Source organism: Lepidochelys olivacea, assembly GCF_965140295.1.
Source record: "Lepidochelys olivacea isolate rLepOli2 genome assembly, chromosome: 7".
Classification (NCBI taxonomy): Eukaryota; Metazoa; Chordata; order Testudines; family Cheloniidae; genus Lepidochelys; species Lepidochelys olivacea.
In genome coordinates this window covers 120,566,714-120,592,741 of record NC_140417.1, presented here as the reverse complement: position 1 = coordinate 120,592,741, position 26,028 = coordinate 120,566,714, and the positions used below count along the sequence as shown (strand labels likewise).

The window sequence follows — 26,028 nt, the reverse complement described above, 5'->3', positions numbered from 1 at the left end:
TAGGTGGACTCCTCCGGAAGGTCGAAACAGCAGACTGGACTTCTACATAGAGTGCTTCCGCCGACGTGCACGGGCTGAAATTGTGGAAAAGCAGCATCACTTGCCCCATAACCTCAGCCATGCGGAACGCAATGCCATCCACAGCCTCAGAAACAACTCTGACATCATAATCAAAAAGGCTGATAAAGGAGGTGCTGTTGTCATCATGAATAGGTCGGAATATGAACAAGAGGCTGCTCGGCAGCTCTCCAACACGAGTTTCTACAAGCCATTACCCTCTGATCCCACTGAGAGTTACCAAAAGCAACTACAGCATTTGCTCAAGAAACTTCCTGAAAAAGCACAAGATCAAATCCGCACAGACACACCCCTGGAACCCCGACCTGGGATATTCTATCTACTACCCAAGATCCATAAACCTGGAAATCCTGGGCGCCCCATCATCTCAGGCATTGGCACCCTGACAGCAGGATTGTCTGGCTATGTAGACTCCCTCCTCAGGCCCTAAGCTACCAGCACTCCCAGCTACCTTCGAGACACCACTGACTTCCTGAGGAAACTTCAATCCATCGGTGATCTTCCTGATAACACCATCCTGGCCACTATGGATGTAGAAGCCCTCTACACCAACATTCCACACAAAGATGGACTACAAGCCGTCAAGAACACTATCCCCGATAATGTCACGGCTAACCTGGTGGCTGAACTTTGTGACTTTGTCCTTACCCATAACTACTTCACATTTGGGGACAATGTATACCTTCAGATCAGCGGCACTGCTATGGGAACCCGCATGGCCCCACAGTATGCCAACATTTTTATGGCTGATTTAGAACAACGCTTCCTCAGCTCTCGTCCCCTAAAGCCCCTACTCTACTTGCGCTATATTGATGACATCTTCATCATCTGGACCCATGGAAAAGAAGCCCCTGAGGAATTCCACCATGATTTCAACAATTTCCATCCCACCACCAACCTCAGCCTGGTCCAGTCCACACAAGAGATCCACTTCCTGGACACTACCGTGCTAATAAACAATGGTCACATAAACACCACCCTATACCGGAAACCTACTGACCGCTATTCCTACCTGCATGCCTCCAGCTTTCACCCTGACCACACCACACGATCCATCGTCTACAGCCAAGCTCTGCGATACAACCGCATTTGCTCCAACCCCTCAGACAGAGACAAACACCTACAAGATCTCTGTCAAGCTTTCTTACAACTACAGTACCCACCTGCAGAAGTAAAGAAACAGATTGATAGAGCCAGAAGAGTTCCCAGAAGTTACCTATTACAGGACAGGCCTAACAAAGAAAATAACAGAACGCCACTAGCCGTCACCTTCAGCCCCCAACTAAAACCCCTCCAACGCATTATTAAGGATCTACAACCTATCCTAAAGGATGACCCAACACTCTCACAAATCTTGGGAGACAGGCCAGTCCTTGCCTACAGACAGCCCCGCAACCTGAAGCAAATACTCACCAACAACCACATACCACACAACAGAACCACTAACCCAGGAACTTATCCTTGCAACAAAGCCCGTTGCCAATTGTGCCCACATATCTATTCAGGGGACACCATCACAGGGCCTAATAACATCAGCCACACTATCAGAGGCTCGTTCACCTGCACATCCACCAATGTGATATATGCCATCATGTGCCAGCAATGCCCCTCTGCCATGTACATTGGTCAAACTGGACAGTCTCTATGTAAAAGAATAAATGGACACAAATCAGATGTCAAGAATTATAACATTCATAAACCAGTCGGAGAACACTTCAATCTCTCTGGTCACGCAATCACAGACATGAAGGTCGCTATCTTAAAACAAAAAAACTTCAAATCCAGACTCCAGCGAGAAACTGCTGAATTGGAATTCATTTGCAAATTGGATACTATTAATTTAGGCTTAAATAGAGACTGGGAGTGGCTAAGTCATTATGCAAGGTAGCCTGTTTCCTCTTGTTTTTCCCTACCCCCCCCCCAGATGTTCTGGTTTAACTTGGATTTAAACTTGAAGAGTGGTCAGTTTGGATGAGCTATTACCAGCAGGAGAGTGAGTTTGTGCGTGTATGGGGGTGGGGGGGGATGTGAGAAAACCTGGATTTGTGCAGGAAATAGCCCAACTTGATTGTCATGCACATTGTGTAAAGAGTTGTCACTTTGGATGGGCTATCACCAGCAGGAGAGTGAATTTGTGTGGGGGGGTGGAGGGTGAGAAAACCTGGATTTGTGCTGGAAATGGCCCACCTGATGATCACTTTAGATAAGCTATTACCAGCAGGACAGTGGGGTGGGATGAGGTATTGTTTCATATTCTCTGTGTATATATAAAGCCTGCTGCAGTTTCCACGATATGCATCTGAAGAAGTGAGCTGTAGCTCACGAAAGCTTATGCTCTAATAAATTGGTTAGTCTCTAAGGTGCCACAAGTACTGCTTTTCTTTTTGCGAATACAGACTAACACGGCTGTTACTCTGAAACCTGTCAGAAAGAGAAGGTTACTTACCCTGTGCAGTAACTGAGGTTCTTTGAGATGGATGTCTCTGTGGGTGCTCCACTTCAGGTGTTGGTGCGTCCCTATGCCTTTGATCGGAGAATTTCAGCAGCAGTGTCCGTCCGGGTCACACATGCGTTGTCCCCATCTCACAGCGCTGTCAGCACCTATCTAGCATGTGCTAACCAGCCACCCTCAGTTCCTTTTCTTCTGTAGAGTCTGGAAATTGAACTCCAACATAGAGGGAGGAGGGGAGGTAGTGGAGCACTCACATGGACATGGACATCCATCTTGAAGAACTTCAGTTACTGAGCAAGGTGAGTAACATTCTCTTCTTCTTTGAGGCATATCCCTGTGGGTGCTCCACTTCAAGTGACTATCGAGCAGTACCCCACATTGGATGGAAGGGGCTTCAGAGTTGCCTGTATACGTGATGATAACACTGCAAGACCTAGGAATGCATCCGATCTTGAATGCTGGTCGATTACAAAACACTGTGCCAACGTGTGTGTGGAAGCCCAAGTGGCTGCTCTAAATACGTCTATGATTGGTACGTTGTTTAGAAAGGTCACTGAAGTTGAAAGGGATCTGGTAGGGTGAGTTCTGATCTCTGAAGGGGATTGCAGATTCTTTTGTTGATAACAGAGGTGGACGCACCCAGAGATCAATTTGGAGAGCTGTAAGAACGTTATGTAGTGGAAATGAAAAGCCTTGGAAATTTTCTGAAAAGGTTCTGTCGAGGTAGAATGCTAGTGTGCACCCGATGTCTAGAGTATGTAGTACTGAGTCCTGCATGTTCTCATGAGGTTTGGAGAAGAATGAGGGAAGATGGACTGGCTGATTTATGTAGAAGCAGGAAGATACTTTAGGTAGAAATTTTGGGTGGGGTCTTAGTGTGACCTTGTCCTTGAAAAAGATGGTGTAAAGTCGGTGTGTCATGAGGGCCCCTAACTCGTCCACTCGGTGGGCTGATGTGATAGCCAATAAAAACACCACCTTCATCAATAGATGCATCTGAGAGCATGTTGCTAAGGGTCTTAATGGGGGTCCGGTGAGGCAGCATAGCACTAAGTTCAAACCCAAAGGTGGAGTAGGTACACGCACTTCGGGGTAAAAGTTCTTGATACCTGTAAGGAAATGTTTGGTGATCAGATTGACAGGACATTGATATTTGCCTAATCTTGTGGTGAAAAGCATTAATAGCCTGCGAGATGTACCTTGATTGAGCTAATGGAGTGTCCAGATGTCTTTGGTCCTAAAATATAGTCCAATACCAAGGGTAGGGGTGCAGAAATGGCACTAATTTGTTTATTCTGGCACCATATGTGGAATATCTTCCATTTGTGAAGGTAAGTATTGCATGTGGTTGTCCTTCTACTGTTTAGTAATATGTCTTTAACTTGTTCCGAACATGCCAGTTCATCATGATGGAACCATATAGGAGCCATACTCTGAGATGAAGTCTCTCCAGGTATGGGTGGTGAACTCGTCCAGCATCCTGTGATAGAAGGTTTGGCAGAGGTGGAAGGGTGTGTGATGCGTATACCATCATCTGCAATAGGTACGAGTACCAAGTCTGTCTGGGCCACATTGGGGTTATCAATATGTTTTTGGCCTCATTGGTACATATTTTGTGTATCACCCTTGATAACAGAGAGATCGGGGGAATGCGTATCACAAGGGTGCTGAGGAGGAAGGCATCCCTCAAGGATTGGGGCCCCAAACCTGCTCTTGAGCAGAATTGTGGGCATTTGTAGTTCTGGGATGTTGTGAAGAGGTCGATGGATGGGTGACCCCAGTGTTTGAAGAATATGTTTCTTCAACCACAGGACCACATTGTTTAGTTCCCATTCATGATCCTGGGAAAATTCTCTGCTCAGTGTATCTGCTGTAGTATTTTGACGACCTGGAAAGTATGAGGCTGAGATTCTGACATTGTGCCGGATACACAATAGTTTCATACCTTCGGTGCATAGGGAGTGCGAATGGCCTCTCCCTGTCGGTTTATATAAAACATGCAGGCAATGTTGTCTGTCATTATCTGTATTGTGACAAAGTCAAGCTGGACAGCTGCAAAAGGGTCCTGGAAGGCTGATATGTTAGCCCTAGAATGTTAAAGGCCCTTTTTCCTACAAGCTGAGAAGGGGTTACCTCAGATCAATTAGGGACACCTGAATCCAATTAAGGGCTGCCTGAGGCCTTTAAAAACCCCTCCTCTGGGCAGAAAAAAGTGGGGAGAGAGAGAGAGACAAGCTATTGCCAGGCTAGTGTCAGCAGGGAAATAAGCTTCTCCAAGGTGACAGTTTGTGCTCCTTCCCATAGGGGAACAGCCAAACCTGAGTGCCTGCTATGGGAAGGACTGACAGCCCAGGGCAAGCAGCAGAACAACACCCTGCCCCAGCAAGGGGTCAGAGAAAGATATCCCCCTTTGTTTTTGTGTTTATAGGACTGTTTCCTTTTTGTTTCGTGAAGGATCGCCCCGTAGGCCAACCCTGGGACCTACCTTGAAAACACAGCCAAAGGAGCACAGAAGAGGGAAGGCAAACACTGCCCAGCGTGGGACTGATTTACCCGAGACCCATCATCGCCAGAGGGGGAAGTGCCTTGGAGGTGCTTTGCCACAGTATATTCTCGTTCCTGATCAATGGCAAGAAATGCAAGCCTGCGTTGCGAACTGCATGCAATTCTAAGAGGTTTATGTGTTACAGAGTCTCGGAGGAAGACCACCTGCCCTAAATTGTGTGGTGTTGTAGATGGGCTCCCCAGCCTATCAAGGAGGCATTGGTTGTGATTATTATTGAAGGAGGAGTCTGGATAAAAGGGACTCCTGCGCACAAGTTGGTTTGCGTCCAGCCGTGTAGAGTCTGACTTTAATCGGCATTGCCAGGCGTCTGTTTAGGCTGTGTTTATGTGGTACATAGATGGTTCTTTGCCAGCCCTGAAGACAGCGCATGTGAAGATGCACATGTTGTACCAAGAATGTGGTTGCCACCATATGTCCTCATAGTTGGAGGCAGGTTCGGGCCAATATGTATGGACACTTCAGTGACGAAGAAATGAGGTTGGTTGGAGTGATGAACCTGTTTGTTGGTAACAATGCTCTGGCTTCCAGAGAGTCTACCTGGGCTTCAATGAAGTCTAACATCTGTATGGGGTTTAGAGTTGATTTTTGTATGCTTATCTGTAAACCCAGTCTCAGGAAGAGGTTGAGTGTCCTCTGAGTAATGTTAAGGGCGTCCAAGTGGGAGCTTTTAATAGATAATAGTCCAGATGGGAGAGTATTGTTACCTCTTGTTTGCGGAGATGTGCCACCGCGAGAATTTTGAAGAACACTCGCAGTGCTGTCAAGAGACTAGGCCCTGGTCTACACTACGAGTTTAGGTCGAATTTAGCAGCATTAGGTCGATTTAACCCTCCACCCGTCCACACGACCAAGCCTGTTTTGTCAACTTAAAGGGCTCTTAAAATTGATTTCTGAACTCCTCCCCGGTGGGGGGAGTAGCTCTAAAATCAACCTCATGGGTTCGAATTTGGGGTAGTGTGGACACAATTCAATGGTGTTGGCCTCCGTGAGCTATCCCAGAGTGCTCCTTTGTGACCGCTCTGGAGAGCACTCTCAACTCAGATACACTGGCCAGGTAGACAGGAAAAGCCCCGGGAACTTTTGAATTTTATTTCCTGTTTGGCCAGTGTGGCAAGCTGATCAGCAAAGGTGACCATGCAGAGCTCATCAGCACAGCTGACCATGGAGTCCCTGAATCACAAAAGAGCTCCAGCATGGACTGAACAGGAGGTACTGAATCTGATTGCTGTATGGGGAGAAGAATCTGTGCAGGCAGAACTCCGTTCCAAAAGATGAAATGCCAATATATTTGCCAAAATCTCCAAGGGCATGATGGACAGAGGCTACAACAGGGACACACAGCAGTGCTGCGTGAAAGTTAAGGAGCTGAGGCAAGCCTACCAAAAAACAAAGGATGCAAACGGTCGCTCTGGATCAGAGCCCCATACATGCCGCTTCTATGATGAACTCCATGCAATTCTAGGGGGAGCCCCTACCACTTCCCCACCACTGTCTGTGGACTCCTGCAAGGGGGGAATCTCATGCAACAGGGATGAGGATTTTGTAGATGATGAGAAGGAGGAGGTTGAGGATAGCACACACCAGGCAAGCAGAGAATCCCTTCTTCCTGGCAGCCAGGAACTGTTCATCACCCTGGAGCCAATACCCTCCCAACCCTCCCAAGGTGGACTCCCAGACCATGAAGCCAGAGAAGGCACCTCTGGTGAGTGTATCTTTCTAAATATAATACAGGGTTTAAAAACAAGTGTGTTTAATGATTAGTTTGCCCTGAAGACTTGGGATGCATTTGCGGCCAGTATAGCTACTGGAAAAGTCTGTTAACATGTCTGGGAATGGAGCGGAAATCCTCCAGGGACATCTCCATGAAGCTCTTCTAGAGGTACTCTCTGTGTTAGCCTCAGGAGAGTGATATCATTCATGGTCACTGGTTGAAATACAGGAAATTTGTTTAAGGGGACATTCAGAGGTGCCCGTTCCTGCTGGGCTGTTTGCATTTGGCTGAAAAGAAATCATCCTTGCTGTTAGCCACGCGGTGGGGGGAGGCCCATTCATGCTGAGCTATTCGCGTTGGGCTGACAGGGATCTTCCCTGATACTAGCCATGCGGGGTGGTGGTGGTGTGTGAAGCGATCACCCCAGAGAATTGGAGGGTGGGGGTTGGGTTGTGCTGCACATTTACCCTAAAACCACAGCCCCTCCTTTTAAATGGCTAACTCAACAGGTTTTGCTTGGTATGGGAAAGGAGGGCACTGCTGTTTGAAACCGTTCCCACATGTTAAGAAGGGTGAAAAAGTCAAAACCCTTTGCCTTACCATGGCTGCCTGCAAGCCGAATTCTGTTGCCCAGCCGAGCACGTGTGATGTCTCACACCAAACCGGCAAGCACTCAATACAAGAGGCAAAATGTGACCTTGTACCAAAAGCACATGTGCTATGTAATATGAATTGCTTGATTAAGTGTGAAATAGTCTTTCCTTTGTTCTCTAAAATGTATCTTTTTAAATACTACTCTCCCTTTTTTTCCTCCCACAGCTGAAAATGTTTCTATGCTCCCCCTATCATCTCCGTCCCAGAGGCTAGCGCAGATTAGAAGGTGAAAAAAATGCACTTGCGATGAAAAATTCTCAGAGCTCATGTGGTCCTCCCGCACTGACAGAGCTCAGCAGAATGCGTGGAGGCAAACAATGGCAGAGTCCAGGAAAGCATTAAATGAACGCAATGAGAGGAGGCAGAAACGTGATGAAAGGAGGCAGGATGCAATGCTGAGTCTAATGGGGGAGCAAACTGACATGCTTAGGCGTCTGGTGGAGCTGCAGGAAAGGCAGCAGGAGCACAGACTGCCACTGCAGACCCTGTATAACTGCCTGCCCTCCTCCCCAAGTTCCATATCCTCCTCACCCAGACGCCCAAGAACGCTGGGGGGGGAGGCTACAGGCACCCAGCCACTCTACCCCAGAGGATTGCCCAAGCAACAGAAGGCTGGCATTCAATAAGTTTTGAACTGTAGTGTGGCCTTGTCCTTCCCGCCTCCCCTCATCCACCACCCCACCTGGTGCTTTCCTCCTCACCCACCCCTCCCGGGCTACCTTGCAAGTTTTTCCCCTATTTGTGTGATGAATTAATAAAGAATGCATGATTTTGAAACAATAATGACTTTATTGCCTCTGAAAGAGGTGATTGAAGGAGGGAGGTTGGTTGGCTTACAGGGAAGTAAAGTCACCCAAGGGGGCGGGTTTTCATCACAGAGAAACAAACAGAACTGTCACACCGTAGCCTGGCCAGTCATGAAACTGGTTTCCAAAGCTTCTCTGAGGCGCAGGGGACCCAGCTCTTCTAATCACCTTGGTGTCTGGCTGCAAGTAATCGGCTGCCAGGCGATTTTCCTCAACCTTCCACCCCGCCATAAACGTCTCCCCCTTACTCTCACAGATATTGTGGAGCACACAGCAAGCAGCAATAACAATGGGAATATTGGTTTCGCTGAGGTCGAACCTAGTCAGTAAACTGCGCCAGCGAGCTTTTAACGTCCAAATGCACATTCTAACACCATTCTGCATTTGCTCAGCCTATAGTTGAACTGCTCCTTACTACTGTCCAACGTGCCTGTGTATGGCTTCATGAGCCATGGCATTAAGGGGTAGGCTGGGTCCCCAAGGATAACTATAAGCATTTCAACATCCCCAACGGTTATTTTCTGGTCTGGGAATAAAGGCCCTTGCTACAGCTGTTCATACATACCGGAGTTTCTGAAGATTCAAGCATCATGCACCTTTCCCGGCCATCCCACATTGATGTCGGTGAAATGTCCTTTGTGATCCACCAGTGCTTGCAGCACCATTGAAAAGTACCCCTTGTGGTTTACGTACTGGCTGCCAAGGTGGTCCAGCCCCAAGATAGGGATATGCGTTCCATCTATCGCCCCACCACAGTTTGGAAATGTGCAGGTCATAGTGCATGGCTTTGCTGCAGTGGGGTTCCCTGAGTCACTACCCTTGATAGCAGCAGCTCAGTGATTGTGTTGGCTACTTGGATCACAGCCCCCACAGTAGATTTACCCACTCCAAATTGATTCCCGACTGACCGGTAGCTGTCTGGCGTTGCAAGCTTCCAGAGGGCTATCGCCACTCACTTCTCAACTGTGAGGGCTGCTCTCATCTTGGTATTCTTGTGCTTCAGGGCAGGGGAAAGCAAGTCACAAAGTTCTATGAAAGTGCCCTTACACATGCGAAAGTTTCACAGCCACTGGGAAACATCCCAGACCCGCAACACTATGCAGTCCCACCAGTCTGTGCTTGGTTTCAGAGTAGCAGCCGTGTCTCTAAGGTGCCACAAGTACTCCTTTTCTTTTTGCAGTCTGTGCTTGTTTCCCGGGCCCAGAATCAGCGTTCCACAGCATGAACCTGCCCCATTACCACCATGATGTCCAAATTGCCAGGGCCCATGCTTTGAGAGAAGTCTGTGTCCATGTCCTCATCACTATTGTGTTCGCGCTGTTGTCGCCTCCTCGCCTGCTTTTGCAGGTTCTGCACATACTGCAGGATAATGCGCGAGGTGTTTTCAATGCTCACAACAGCAGCAGTGAGCTGAGGGGGCTCCATGCTTGCCGTGGTATGGTGTCTGCAGGAGAGCAGAGTTGCAGTAGAAGTGGTGGATGACGACGGATGCCACAAGAATAGATATTTATACAGAACGACAAGAGGATCTGCAAGGTGGATTCATGGCACCAGGAGAGCATAGTTGCAGCGAAAGCGGTGGATGATGATGACAGTTAGCAGTCCTACTGCACTATCTGCTGTCAGCAGTATGGTGTCTGCATGGAAAAAAGGCACAAAACGATTGTCTGTCATTGCTTTCATGGAGGGAGGGGCAACTGACAACATGTGACAATGTTTTTGCTCCATCAGGCATTGGGAGCTCAACCCAGAATTCCAATGGGCAGCGGAGACTGCGGGAACTGTGGGATAGCTACCCACAGTGCAACGCTCCAAAAGTCGACGCTAGTCACGGTAGCGAGGACGCACTCCACCGACTTAATGCGCTTAGTGTGGACATACGCAATCAACTGTATAAAATGGATTTCTAAAAATCAACTTCTATAAGATTGACCTAATTCCGTAGTGTAGACATACCCTGAGAGGCAGAACTTTGTATTGGTATTGTTCTGTTCCCAGAGTAAACCTGAGAAACCTCTTGTGAGTGGGGTATATGGTAACATGGAAATAGGGGTCTTGGAGGTTGAGGGCTGAAAACCAGTCTCCCTGTTCCCGTGCTGGTATTATTGTTGCTAGTGTGACCATCTGGAACCGTTGGAGCTTTACAAATCTGTTGAGTTTTCTGAGGTCTATAGTAGTCCTCCATCCTCTGTTCTTCTTCTGGGTTAAGAAGTACTGGGAATAAAAGCCCTTCCCTCAGTGTTGAGATGGTACTGGTTCTATGGTGTCCAGATGTAATAGGTGGTTTACTTCCTGCCGTAGAAGTTGTTTGTGAGAGGGGTCCCTAAAGAGGGACTGGGGAGGGATGGAGATGAACTGTATCACATAGCCTTATGGATTATTTCTAGGACCCATTTGTCTGTGGTGATGGAAGTCCATGCCAAAGAGAAAGGGGTCAAATGGTGGCCAAAATGGGGGATGGACAATGACGTCAGCACTGGCGGGTGGAGGAGGTTGCTCGGACTCTCAACCAAACTCTCAAAATTGTTGTAAAGCAGAGGATGGTTGAGAAGCAGATGATTGAGGTGGATGTGGTCGACACCTCAAAGATCTCTGTCTCTGTTGCTGTGTCTTGTAGTGTATCTGTTGTTGAGTGTCTGGGGCATATCATGCATAGGCACTGACTCTGTGGGTGCTCCGGGGCTGGAGCACCCATGGGGAAAAATTGGTGGGTGCTCTGCACCACTGGCAGCTCCCACCCCATCCCAGTTCAACTCTGCTCTGCCTTCCCCTGAGCGCGCTGCTGCTCTGCTTCTCCCACTAGCTCCCAGCGCTTGCCATGCGAAACAGCTGTTTTGCGGCGGCAAGCGCTGGGAGGGAGGTGGGAGAAGGGGGAACGCAGTGCACTCTGGGAAGAGGTGGGGCCGGGGCGGGGATTTGGGGAAGGGGTCCAATAGGAGCAGGGAGGGGGCGGAGTTGGGGAGGGGACTTTGGGGAAGGGTTTGGGATGGGGGCAGGGCAGGGCAGAGGCAGAGCCAGGAGCAAGCACCCACCGGCACCTGCAAAAGTTGGCACCTATGATATCATGTGCTCTGGTAGGGATAATATCTACCCTTTTTTCTGTTCATTGCAGGTGTGTATATCCCCAATATGCAGAGAGATGCCCGAGAGTCCTTCAGGGTGTGGAGGGCTTCATCTCTCTTCGAGGCAAACAGTTTCTGGCCATCAAAGGGGCGGTCCTCCACTGTGGACTGTACTTCTTGGGCAAACAGGACAGGTGAAGCCACGATGCTCGGCACATAACAATGACTGTGGTCGCAGATCGTGCCACTGCATCTGCCACATCTAGGGATGCCTACAGGACGGTTCTGGCCAGAAGCTGACCCTTAGTTAAAAAGGATTTGATTTGGTCCCTTTTCTCTTCTGGGATCTCATTAATAAATTCTGCAAGTTTGGAGTAGTTTACATGGTTGTCCTTTACCATTAATGCTGAGTAACTGGCAATTCGAAATTGCAGGGTTGCTGATGAGTAGGCCTTGTGGCCAAAAAGGTCTAGTTGTTTCCACTCCTTGTCATATGGGGTGAATCTATAATGTTATTGCTGCTTGAGTGGTTGACAACTGGAGAGTTTGGTGCTGGGTGGGAAAATAAAATGTCCATCCCTTTTGAGGGGACAAAATACTTTTTATCAGCTCTCTTGCAGGTAGGCAGCATTGTTGCCGGGGCGTGTCATATGGTTTTGGCTAGTTCCATGAGTGCATCGTTTATTGGAAGTGCTATTTTTGAAGCCAACAAGGTTTGCAGAATGTCTAGCAACTTATGTTGGGACTCTGGGACCTCCTCTAGAGGGATCTCTAGGCCATCTGCAACTCTCCTGAAGGGTTCTTGAAAGTGTTTGAAATCGTCCGCACCTGTGGGTGGTGGAGCATTATGGCCTCGACTGGGGAAGAGGAGGAAATACCGGCAGGTGGTGTCCTGTCCTGTCCTGTTCCAGGGCTTCCTCTTGTTCCTCAAAGCTTTCCCTCAATGGGCTCTAATGATGCACCCACAGAGGATGGTGGAGGAGAACTAATCCTTTCCCTGTAGGGGCTTGGGATATTGCCTCCTGTATGCAGCCCAGGGGTCCCAATAAGGCCAGGGTGTTGGGAACGGCCCAGGTGGAGGGATCCACAGGTGTCCATACCAGGTCTGGATGTCAGGTCTGGGATGAGGTCTCGGCCATACAGGTGACCCTATTGCGGTAGGTTGGACAGGAGAGGAGTGGTGCGATGAGAAAACACCCTGCTGCTCATTATCCTCCTCCTCGCAGGAAAATGGAGGGGCCAGTGGTGAAGCAGCTTGGCCTGCCTGGGATCGTGCATACCGAGGATATGTCAATGCCAAAGAGGCAGGGATTCAGGTGCTGATGATATAAGGAAGTCCTTGTGTTGCAGAAAATGGCATGCTGCTGATAGTTTTGGCACTGAAGTGTTCAGTTCCGACAGTGCTGTTGCAGCTGCAGACGCTGGACACCTGTGTGCTCTGCGTTGTCGGAACAGGTGGTGGTGCCCGGGGGAGAGTCTCAGTGCTGCGTCTTTTGGCAGTTCCATTGATACTGCAACGGAGGAGATGAGCTTTTGTTTGCCTCTTGACTCAGAGTCTGCAGGCTTGGATTTGTCAGATGTCACAGCACGGGCAGTACCAGAGGATTCTGGTGCTTCATAAGTACTCAGCTGTGGTGCAGTCAGTACTGAGGATAAAGAATGAGCCAGAGACTGCTTCTTTTTCAGTGGCACTTTCCAAGGAGAAGTTGCTGCTCTTTTCCTTGTTACTCTTTTTGAGGAATGAGCCTTCCTCTGAGAGGAGGGTGAAGTCTCTGGAGAATTCTGTCCAGAGAGCGTCTGCTGGCTGGGATCAGATGCTGGGCGCAGAATCTTTGCCATAAGGATAAGTTTTAGATGCAGGTCTCTGTCCTTCCTGGTGAGCCTTTACATTGCTGTAGTGAGAACACTTTTGTGGGTGTGTGTCTCACCTAAGCATCGCACACATAGAAAGTGACCGTCCAATACTGGGATTGGTTCCTGGCAAGAAAAGCAGCACTTGAAGCCCGGTGAATCAAAAATGGTTTGAACTATGACAGTTCAGCCCTCCGTGTGAGCACAAACTATGGTAAGGGTAAGAAATACATGAAATTTTTTTCGAGAAATATAATGGAGGAAGAAAAAGGGTAAGTATAGAATCATAGAAGACCAGGGTTGGAAGAGACCTCAGGAGACCATCCAGCTTCAAGCAGGATCAACACCAACGAAATCATCGCAGCCAGGGCTTTATCAAACCGGGCCTTAAAAACCTCTAAGGATAGAGATTCCACTACCGCCCTAGGTAACGCATTCCAGTGCTTCACCACCCTCCTAGTGAAACAGTGTTTCCTAATATCCAACCTAGACCTCCCCCACTGCAACTTGAGATTATTGCTCCTTGTTCTGTCATCTGCCACCACTGAGAACAGCTGAGCTCCATCCTCTTTGGAACCCCCTTCAGGTAATTGAAGGCTGCTATCAAATCCCCCACTAACTCTTCTCTTTCGCAGATTAAACAAGTCCAGTTCCCTCAGCCTCTCCTCGTAAGACATGTGCCCCAGCCTCCTGATCATTTTCGTTGCCCTCCGCTGGACTCTCTCCAATTTGTCCACATCCTTTCTGTAGTGGGGGACCCAAAACTGGACGCAATACTCCAGATGTGGCCTCACCAGTGCCGAATAGAGGGGAATAATCACTTCCCTTGATCTGCTGGCAATGCTAACTAGTAAACAAACAATTGCTCTAACTATTCTACACAGTAAATAAAGATATCAGCTATCACACTGCTGGGAGATTCATCTCAGGCCGATGATAGTTGAGAAAGAACTGAGGGGGGTCGGGTCATGGCTCTTCCCTGACCCCTCTCTAATTTATCAACATCCTTCTTGAATTAAGGGCACCAGAATTGGACACAGTATTCCAGCAGCAGTTGCACCAGTGCCACAAACAGATAAAATAGCCTTTCTACTTCTACTTGAGATTCCTGTTTATGCATTGCAGGATCCCATGTGCTTTTTTGGCCACTGCATCACATTGGGAGCTCATGTTCAGCTGATTATCCACCACAACTTTCAAATCTTTTTCAGAGTCACTATTTCCCAGGATGGAGTCCTGCATCCTACAAGTATGGCCTGCATTCTTTGTTCTTATATATGTATATACATTTACATTTAGCTATATTAAAATGCATGTTTGCTTGCACCCAGTTTACAAAGAGATCCAGATCAATCTGAATCAATGACCCATAACTCTTTATTATTTACCACTCCTCCAAGATTTGTGTCATCTGCAACTTTATAATTGATTTTATGTTTTCTTCCAGGTCATTGATAAAAATGTTACATAGGATAGGGCCAAGAACTGACCCCTGTGGGGCTCCACCGGAAAAACATCTGATAATTTCCCCTTTACAATTACATTTTGAGACCTATCAGCTAAAGTTTTCTAAACAAAATGTCACGTGCTACCAAGTCAAAAGCCTTATAGAAATCTAAGTATATTACATGCACACGATTGCCTTTATCAACCAAACTTGTAATTTCATTTAAAAAAAAAACGCAAGTTTGACAGGATCTGTCATCTATAAACCCATGTTGATTTGGGTTAATTACATTACCCTCCTTTAATTTTTTATTAATCGAGTCCCATATTAGCCACTCCATTATCTTGCCCAGGATTGATGTCAGGCTGACAGGACTATAATTTCCCAGGTCATCCTGTTTATCCTTTTTAAAAACTTCACACACTAGCTTCCTTCCAGTCTTCTTGAACTTCCCTGGTGCTCCAAGACTGGTTGAAAAGAATCATTAATGGCCCAGCATGCTCCTCAGCCAGCTTTTTTAAAACTCGTGGATGCAAATTATCTGGACCTGCTGATCTTAAAACGCCTAACTTTAGTTGCTTCTGAGAGATACAGGCAAGTCGCATCATATGCGCATTTAACTTATGCGAATTCAACGTGCTTGGCAAAAAAAAAAGAAAAAAAAGAAAAAGAATGATTCCGCCCACCATTCCACTCAATGAGCATATGCTCCAGAGCGAGCGTGAGATGGGAGACGTGAATCTGCTGTTCCCTCTTTTGGTCTCAGTTCCCGCATGCCTCTCTCAGCAGTGGAGTACAGGAGTAGACGGGAGAGCACTCAGGAGTCGATTTATCACGTCTAGACTAGATGCAATAAATCGATCCCCGCTGGATCGATCACTGCCCACTGATCCGGTGGGTAGTGTAGACATAGTGTGAGCATCTTGCCGCGCTGAGTGGATTCTAGTGCAAGGGTTGGCAACCTTTGAGAAGTGGCATGCCAAGTCTTCATTAATTTAAGGTTTGATGTGCCAATAATACATTTTACATTTACCTGGGCTGGTGGCCAGAACCCCAGACTGGCAGTGGGCTGAGCGGCGCCGGCAGCCAGGACTGCTCAGACCATTGCTGGCCCTGAGTTCCATTCATCCAGGCTGGCAGCGGGCTGAGCAGGGCTGGCAGCCGGGACCCTCCGCTACCGGTCTGGGGTTCTGTCTGCTGGCCCCTGCCAGCCGGGGTCCCGGCCGCTGGCCCGCTCAGCCCACTGCCAGCCTGGGGTTCCGTTCATCCAGGCTGGCAGCAGGCTGAGCGGGGCCGGCAGCCAGGACCCTGGCTGGCAGCAGAGTGCCGCCAAAGATCAGCTTGCGTGCCACCTTTGGCATGTGTGCCGCAGGTTGCCGACCCCTGCTGTACAGGGTTGTACAGTATACACAAAACCATGTACAGTATACTGTACTGTACTTTATGGGCGATTTAAGGGATTTTCAAGGGTAATTTTGACTATACGCGATTTTCGCCTCTGGCGCTGACTTTAGAACCTAACCCCCGCGTAAGATGCGACTCGCCTGTACTAGTGGAATGGAAAGAGTGTTATCACCATGTGATGAGACTATATAATCTGTTTTTCCCCAAATACACAACAGAAATATTTATTGCACATTTCTATATTTTTGCATCATTATTGATAATTCTACCATTTCCATCTAGTAAGGTAACAATATAATTCATTGTCAGGATCTTTTTGTTCCTAATATATTTTAAAAACTCCTTCTCATTGTCCTTAACTCTGCTGGCCATAGATTTCAACTTGTGTCTCTTTGTTTCCCCTTATCAATGTTCTACAATTGCTAGCATATAATTTATATTAATTTCTATCAACTTCTCCTTTCTTCCATTTGTTATATATTCTATTTTAATTTTTTATAGCTACCTTCACTTCCCGTCTAAACCATAACCAGCAAAGCCTTCTTCCTCAGTTGTGGGATTGTGACTTTTTAGGCATCTAGTAAGGAGTTCTTAAATAACAGAGATATCTAGGGATTTAAACAAGGGTGGAGTAATGAGCTGGGAGGAAAAGGAAAACTTTCTTTCATTCAGCAGAAAAGTACATTGCTGAGAGAGTATCTAACAGCAACTCTGATTGGCTGAGAACCTGCACATGTGGTGGTATCAATGCAGAAACACAAATGTATGAAGAGGTCACCTGCAGTAATATGATCTGGTTAATCTTCTGCTCCCTGGTGTGCAGGTCCATTTGGTGGTATAAGATGGATGTGTCTCCCCCAAACTGAGCACTCAGGCTCCCAATCAGGGAACTGGAGGGGGCCTCATCAGTCACAGGTTCTTCTTCCACCTTCTCCCCTTCCTCCTTAGGTGGTACAGCCTGAGGCTGAAACTCAACAATCTCCTTCCGAATCTGAATATCCAAAAACACAGCAGGTCGATCAACTATATACATTATCTCAGAATCATTTGTGTAGAAAAGGCCCCTTAGTCCTTCCATTTATAGCTAATAGGATTCCAAAAAGTAATCAGTTCAAGAGGTCCAATTCTACAATTAACTCCTAGTTCTAGGATGTAGACAAAATGCTTAAAATTGAATATATTTTTGTACTAAAATAACCAATGCCATTTGTTTTAGTTTCTTCTTTAAGTTTTATCTGGGATACTAATGGAGCTTAGAAACAAACGCCTACCTGTTTAAGCATAGCTAAGACGTTCTTGAAGAAGGCCTGGAGTTAACATCTCTTCCTACTTTTTTGGGGAATTGGGAGGAGTGAGATTGTACCTTAAAATCAGCTGACTCGAACTTCTTTAACTGCAGGACCCTTTCCAAAGCTTCCAACTCTTCTTTACTACGTTCTTTCATTGGGTAATTTTTCACCTCATAGGCTGCATGGAAGCACTTGTAAAATGAGATAAAAAGACTAGAATAAAATTTCCCCAGTTAAAACAGCATTCAGTTCAGCTGTACTCCAAGTTGGTAAACAGTTACAGTGACTCGGCTTTATTGCTATGAATAACACCGAGGAGTAATCATGAGCAATATAAAATATTGGAGGGTCTTTAGAAGTTAAAAAAAATTGATTTAAAATGTCTTCAAAAAAAAAAATATAAACCCCCTCAAGAACCTGACCCTGTGCTCCTTACTCAGGGAGTTTTACTGGAATTAGAGTGCAGGATTGAGGCTTAGGTTTGCCCTATCCTCGGGATCTTCTGAGATCTTCCATTTATTTGTCCAGTCATTGTCCTTCTGTTTAATTTATAGGCTCAGCTGGGGTGGGATTTGCCTTTCTTTGTGTTTCTAGTAGTACTTAACAAATAATACAAATATAATAGCAGTTAGCCTTGGTAAATGCTAATCTACTTCAGAAGCTCCTTGTTCTAGCAAGCTGCACAAAGGAATTCTGTAACTAAGTGGAATTTCAGGGTTGCTTGTTTGCAAATCAACACCCAATGCTCCTCCAACTCAGAGCTGTGCAGTTCTGCAACCTCTGGGGGGAAAATATCTAAGGGTTTCTATGGAGAGCTGGGTAAAATTTTTCACATGAATAGTTATTCACTGAAAAATGCAGTTTTGGTTGACTCAAAATTATTTGGAAATTGTACCTGATCATTTTAGTTGAAAAAAAGTTTTTCAGAGCAACCTTTAGAAAAAATGAGTGAATAGATTAGTTGATTCATACAATACAAATTAAAAACAGAACAAGGAGCAAAAGTAAATGTTTCTGTATATGAATAGATGAAATACTATATTCTAGCACATTATTAGAACTGTATAACTAGATTCAATTTGAATCCACATCTCCTGCCTCATAGATGTGTAATCACTAGACTATACAGTCATTCTCAGGCCAAATGAATATTTAAACAATTATACAAAGTGGAACAGGTTCAACAGGAGAGACTGAGAGCAACCCACCCCAGTATAACCCACTCACCTGGCGGGAGGGAGCTCCAAGTTAAAGTTCCTGCTACAGAATGGGGATTCAAACCTGGGTCTCCCACATCCCAGGCAGGTGCTCTAGCTACTAGGCTAAAGATTAAAAGGGGGAAATGTATGCATACATGTTATCTGAAGCTGGCTCAGAACAGACTTTGTTGACAAATTCTAAACATTTTCAAAACAGAGTATTTTTCTTTGATTTTTTGGTTTTCTGGCTGAACTGAAAATATTCACCCAGCTCTGGTTGTATGTGTTTTGGGAAGCAGCAAGTTCTTTCCCATATGCTCTGCAAGCCCAAATTGTGGTAAGCTTCCTGCATACTTAACCTCAATACCTTTATGAGTCCCAAACTACAGGGGAAAGGTATGAAATAAAGTGACAGTAGAAGTTACCTTAATTGCACGACCTTTTATGGACATGGAGTCCCAGCATTCCTTTTTGATGACGTCACGCAGATAGCACTTGGCTAGATTCTCCATCTCAATCTCCTTCCTTATCTTTTGGGATTTTTTTCGGGGGCGGGGAGGGGGAGCAGAGGGAGAAAGAAGGATGGGATGCAAAATAAAGCAATTTTCAATGGGTCCCTCAAGTAAACACCACAGACGTTCTGCATTACTAGTACTCAGCACTAAAAACACTGTAGCACTCTGCATCTTCAAAGCACACCACAAATATTAAACTAACATTTCAAGGAAGAAAAAGGCAGAGAGGTTAAGTGATGTGCCCAAGGTCACTGTGGGAATGTCAGGGATTAGAACTCAGCAGTTCTTGGCACAGACCATATTCTCTACACAAATTTGGTTTTTAACTGCAAGATAGGTTAAATAACCAACCTGATCCGTTCATTTCAAGATCTTTCATAATGCTAATTTATTTATTTATTTATTTATTTACAGTTGGGCAATCACATTTATGCTGCTACTTAATTTAACACCTTACAAACTTTGCTGCTTGGATTTGCTCCTTTCGTGCTCTCTCTCCTTTCCTCCTACCTAATTCTCTCTCCCTTCCATTCCTATCATTTAAAACATTTTCATGCCATACTACCATACCTTGGCCACTTCTTGTTCACTCTCCACCTGCAGCCTTTCCTGTTCTTCGATGTCCAGGTTGAATTCCTGCTGATCCAGTCTCTCAATATCAGGCGCCTGTTCATTTTCATACATCATTTCCTGAATCTGAATTTTATTTAAAACGTACAAGGAGCAAAAGTGAATTCATCTGAATATGAATAGAAGGAATACTATTTTCTAGCACATTATTAGACTGTGTATCAGATAAGAGCTGTTCTATAAATTATTAAACTTTTAACTACTCTCATGTAGATTTCACAATCTCAGCTGAAGAGGGTTATATATACATGGGGGTTTATATATACATAAATATTTTTCTTCCTCTTTCTTTATGCTGGTTTAGAGGTGACATTTGAAAATAAGTGTCTGAGTTCCTTTTCAGCATGATTATTTATTGTACAGCACACACAGTATTCTGGCTATAAGCTTAAAAGAAATAGCTTATTTGCATTTTTGTATGGTTGTCTTAATTCATGTAACTTGAATACCTTTCATAACATGAGTATGAGTTTGCCAACTTTCTAAAGAGGGAGATGCTTTGTTTTTAGTACAGTGAAAATCACTTTATAAATGTTAATAATAATAAATATCTATTTCTTCTATTTGACAGCAGGCATTTTTAAAGAGACATTGTCAAAGGTGACAGACCCAAAATTTAACCTATCCTAAAAGTGAAACTCTTTTCTGCAAATCTTGATCCTGAATTATCAATATTATTATCTACATTTTACATGCAGGGAGCTAAGCCACAGGTGTGTAGTGACTTCCCCACGATCACAGGATAGGTCAGTGGCAGAGCTAGGAACAAAAGCCTGGATTTCCCATTTCCCAGTCCAGAGCTTATTGAATCATTGAATCACAAGGCCTGTAAAATTTAATTAAATACTACTGACTGTGACCCAAATTCAGCAATGCACTTTAGGTCATGCTTAACTTTAAGCACCTGCTTAAATCCATCCATTTCAGCAAAGCACTTAGGCATTGATGCAGTGAAGCATCCCTATTCAGAAAAGGCATTTAAATATGTACTTAGTGTTAGCATGTATTTAAGTCCCAGTGAACTCAAAGTTATGCTTTAAGTTAACTTTAAGTTAAGCATGTGCTCAAGTGTTTTCCTGAATCAGGCCTTTAGGGTATGTCTACACTTTGAGCTTGGGGTGAGATTCCCAGCTCAAGGACAAATACTCCCACTCATCCAGCTAGCATGTTAAAAACAGAGTGTAGCCATGGCAGTGCAAGTGTTAGGAAGGACTAGCCACCCCGAGTATGTGGCTAGGGTCTCGGGTGGGTAAGTACTCAGGGCAGCTACCTCTTCCCGCTGCTTGTACTGCCATGGCTACATTCTACTTTTAGCATGCTACCTTGATCAGAACTAGCATATGTATGTCTCCTCAACCTGGGACTCTCACTCCTAGCTTGAAGTGCAGACATCATATACTCTTAGTTTCATTACAGTTAGGAACCTGCTTAGACTCTTTGCTGAATCAGGGCCTATGATGTTGAACAACCCACAGCCAAAACAATTCAGGGTGATTGTTTCGGGATCAAGTTTGCAAGGTGCTGAGTTTCCAGTGTCTTTGACTCCCATGTACATCAATAGGAGTTGAGAGCACAGAACACTTCAGAGGAGGCAGGCATCAACTTGCCAGATGGGGCCTTTGTTTGCAGGATTCATTTCTATTTTAGTATCCTAACTCTTCACAGCCTGAGAAGTCAGGCAGAGCAGAGGGGCAGTGACATGTACACTAGTGAACCAAACTAAAGGCCAGCTAGTAAGACTCTGCCTTACAGACAGCAACATGGAGGGGACAGCAGCCTCTGCATGTGGGTGGTGAGAGGACATGCAGGGGCCAGTATACTAGGGGACGTAATCTACACAAGATATAGGGCTGACACAAATTACTCCCCTTTTGAAGTAAAAGGGGAACTCAAGTCTGGTTCCTGGTATGTTCCTAGTGCAGTGCACCTATGTGCTATGCCTTGCTCAGGGCTTGTGGCAAATGGAGCCTAGACCTGGTCGGTATTATTAAAGCAAACTAAAAGTGGCAGGTGGAACCAATTTCCCTGGAAGCAACTTGTGAACAGTCTCAAACACTCACAGTTTTACGGAGCTTTTTAATTCCTTTTTTCAGTTCTTTCCTCTTATCAGCAAACTTCTTGATCTCTTCTTTGATGGCCTGGGTGCAATAAATATATGATTGAAGGAAAAAAGTAGATGAGGAGAACAAGAAAAGAAAAGAAATGACTAAACTTTGGATACAAACATTTTACACATTTAAAACCTGGAATTAAGGAGCGGATAGACAACAGCAAAAGATTCATTAAACTGTGCACCATGTATAATCTGTGCATTGAGGGACACTTTTCCCACATCATAGAAAACACAAACTAACATGGAAGTCAAATGATGAAATGACTGAGAAACAACTGGATCACATTGCCGTCAGCAGACCACAGAGAAGATCGCTGCTAGATATTCAATCTTTTACAAGTGCTGATGTAAGAAGTTACCACTACGTTCTCATCGGAACAGTTAGCCTGTCTTTTTAGCTTTATTCCAAGAAGAAAAGAGAGATGGTATTTGATGTGAAGAAGATGTTTGACCCAGAAATCAGGAAGGTTTTTAAAATCCAGCTCATAACGGGATTTCAGGAGTGATGGTTAATGAATGATGATATACAGGAACAATGGGCTCACTTCAAAGATGTTTTTTGGGAAGCTGCCACAACTTCATTCGGACCAAGAGGATCAAGGAAAGAAGAGTGAATACGATCAGGCACATGGAAACTGACTGAGGAAAGAAAAGCCTTAAAAAAGAGGAACGTACAGGCAACATGACAAGAAGAACAATGTACATTACAACAGGAATATGTGAAGAAAGATGAAGTAAAAAAGTCATGTTGGATAGATAAGAAAGAATAGCTTGATGAAAAAGCGAGAGAAGCTGAAGAAGCGTCAGTGAGCGATGATTAAGAAACTATTTCAGATGTGTAGGCTATTTGTCATCACGGTTACAGAGTCACAGTGGTATTATAAAATCAAAAGATGAAAGATTGTTAACAATGAAAGTAAAACAAAATAAACGATGGTGAGAACATTTTAATGAAATACTTAACCAGCCAGAGCCACCAGTACTAATTGATGAATGCAAAGAAGGTAAAGAATTAAATATGTCACTGCTAGAAATTTCAGAAGCAGAAATAAAAGAAGCAATTAGGCGGCTGAAAAATGGCAAAGCACCTGGTCAAGATAAGACAACCGCTGAAATGCTTAAAGCTAGGGAGGATGTGGTACTACATGAAATGCATAAACTTCCTAATACAGTTTGGGAGAAAATAATTCTATCCAGAGGATTGGAAGAAAGGTGTGATCTGTAAATTACCAACAAATGGTGTGCGATAATTGGTGAGGAATAACACTACTTTCAGTATGTGGGAAAGTGTTCTGCAGTGTACTATTGAACAGAATCAATATATAGATGAAAAATTGCAAAATGAGCAAGCAGGCTTCAAACCAAAAAGATCATGTATAGATCACCTCTCTATCCTGAGATGACTGATTGAGAAAGGGCTTGGTTACCAGAGAAGATTAGTCTTGAATTTTATAGATTTCACCAAAGCTTATGACTGCATTCACAGAGAGTCACTATGGAAGATCTTGAGACAATATCGGCTTCCTAGAAAGACAGTGTGACCACTCACAATGCTGTATGAAGATTCAAAACACTGTGTAAGGACTGAAGGTAGAGAGACCATTGGTTTGATATGGTCACTGAAGTACAGCAACATTGCATTTTATCACCTCTTCTTTTCTGCATTGTTATAGATTATGTAATAAAAATAGCAATATCAAAGGAAGATACAGGAGTTATGTGGAACAGAGTAAAACTTCAAGATCTAAACTTTGCAGATGACACTGTTCTGTTGGACACAGGTGACGGTGCCATGAAAAAAGACTACCATCAATGTCAAATGTGAGTCTGCCAAAGTAGGATTAAAAATCCGCCAGAAGAAAATTAAAGTCATGATCGCTGAATGAGGAGGCAGCAATGATGGTGGGTATGTGATTGATCGTGAAAAGTAAGACATGGTTAACAAGCATGTATATCTTGGAGGCACATTCAGTGCTGGTGGGCAACTCCATAAGGAGGTAGAAGCAAGAAGTGGAAAGGCAAGTGGAGCCTTTTCAAGATCGGCAAATATCTGGAAAAATAAGGAGATTCACACAAGAACCAAGATAAAATTATATGATGTCACTTGTGATACTTACATTGTTGTATGCTTCTGAAACTTGGCAAATGCTAGAAGCTCACAACAGGAAGCTTAATACATTCCATCAGAGATATCTGTGGAGAATACTTGGTGTCCACTGGCAGGATAAAATAATCAACACTGAAGTGTTACAAAGGACTGGTCAACAGACTGTAGAGAAACTGATTTGAGAAAGAAGACTGAAGTGGTTTGGAGATGTTGTAAAGATATCAAAAAAACTTATTCCTAGACAAGCCCTTGTCTGGATACTACCTGTTAGAAGATGGAAAAGAGGAAGACAACAGAAGACACGAGAAAACTATTGAAAAAGATGCCAATGCCATGGAAACAGATTATGATGCAGCAAGAAACAGAGAACTGACATACAGAGGTGAAAACATTGGGCTGCTTGAGGTGTCAGAAGGCATAGGAGCATCTTATCTGATCTAATAATCAAAGGTTTTAGAACCAAGTCCTTTTAGCGTAACCTAGCCTTGTACTAGTGGATTCGAAAGGGAAAAAAAAATTTCCTCTGGACTAATTAAAAGGTGAAGTGAATTAACAGATCATACCCATTCTGAAAGCTATGGTGGCCTGTTGGGTTCTAAGTTTTGCAGATTGATCACTTAGGGGAAATTTTACAATTCCTCTGCACCTCAGTGACTCTGGAATTTGCTCCCTCCTTCCTCTTCTTCAAAGTGGATTCGAAACTTTACACAGCCCAATTGCCATTAATGGCAACTGGATGGATGTGATCCTGATGCGAGATGGACTCCATAGTCTGAAAGCCCTCAGTCAGCCCTATGAGGAATGGTGCGCTTTCCTGAGATCACCCAGGAAGACAATGATATTCGTCAGGTTTCAGAGTAACAGCCGTGTTAGTCTGTATTCGCAAAAAGAAAAGGAGGACTTGTGGCACCTTAGAAACTAACCAATTTATTTGAGCATAAGCTTTCGTGCGCTACAGCTCACTTCATCGGATGCATACTGTGGAAAGTTTAGAAGATCTTATTATATACACACAAAGCATGAAAAAATACCTCCTCCCGCCCCACTCTCCTGCTGGTAATAGCTTATCTAAAGTGATCACTCTCCTTACAATGTGTATGATAATCAAGGTGGGCCATTTCCAACGCAAATCCAGGTTTTCTCACACACCCCCGCCCCCCCCCCCCCCACAAACTCACTCTCCTGCTGGTAATAGCTTATCCAAAGTGACCACTCTCCTTACATTGTCAGGCATTTCCTTTGTTTTCTCCCCACCCTTCACCTGAAAGCACAGATGATACATAGAGCTCTATCTTACATGAGGACCATTCACCAGCCACATATTAGTGTGTTTGAAAAATATATGTACTAACAATAAAATCAGCAGTTGCCAAGGTCACAAAGCTCTACATCTTCTTTCTTCCCTTCTTAGCCCTGCGAGGCATTTGTCTTTTTAAAATGTGGTCCTTTCTTTGCACAGGAGTCTTACTCCAACAATGGCTTGGAACAACTCCAGGGTCTTTCAGATTTACCTCACAATCCTAAGTATTGATTTAACAATGCAGTGAAATTTGGTATGATGGCTCATGGGAAGAAGGAAGCACATTTGCTTGGTTTCTGATGCTGATCCATTTGTGCAAGTTTCTGAGTTATATTTTTAGAAAATCTTTCTGGGCTTCAGGATAATCAGCCTGCTGCTCAATGGCTCCAGTTGTCGAAGAGTCTTATTTTTTTATTATTTTTATGGCAATAATGTGTAGACGCCCCATTGTGCTACCACTATTCAAACATATAACAAAGAAACAGTCCCTGCCCCAAAGAGTTTACAATCCTGGGCCAAGATTTTCAAAAACTGATTAGTGATTTTGGGTGCTCAACTTTCAACACCTTCACAGGGCCTGATTTCCAGAAAATGCTGAGTATCCACTCTGAAAATTAGGCCCCCAAGGCGAGGCATCCAAAATCACTCGTCATTTTTGAATATTTTGTCCCTGGTTGGTGCCTGTTCTGTAAAAATACCTTCTGTACTTTCTGGTTGAGCCAGGTCATTTCATCAGTACTGAGTATGTTCAGGTTGAGGTAGCTATCTTCATCCATCACTTCCACACTTGGTTTCTTCTGGAGCATTTCCTGACATTCAAATTTTAAGCCAGGCATTTACACAG

General features: G+C 44.8%; 1 protein-coding gene across 3 annotated transcripts in view; it reads right to left on the bottom strand.

Annotated features, from left to right (window-relative positions):
- The window catches only part of CFAP43 (cilia and flagella associated protein 43), a 99,940-nt gene that overhangs the window by 30,509 nt on the left and 43,403 nt on the right, over positions 1–26,028 (bottom strand). For all 3 annotated transcript variants that reach the window (XM_084634386.1, XM_084634387.1, XM_084634388.1), the window contains exons 19-24: positions 25,883–25,993; positions 21,725–21,802; positions 19,605–19,730; positions 18,945–19,049; positions 17,395–17,511; positions 16,810–17,022 (exon numbers count right to left, since the gene is read on the bottom strand). In XM_084634386.1, coding sequence (XP_084490512.1) covers positions 16,810–17,022; positions 17,395–17,511; positions 18,945–19,049; positions 19,605–19,730; positions 21,725–21,802; positions 25,883–25,993 — 750 coding nt within the window. The remainder of the gene's footprint in view (positions 1–16,809; positions 17,023–17,394; positions 17,512–18,944; positions 19,050–19,604; positions 19,731–21,724; positions 21,803–25,882; positions 25,994–26,028) is intronic.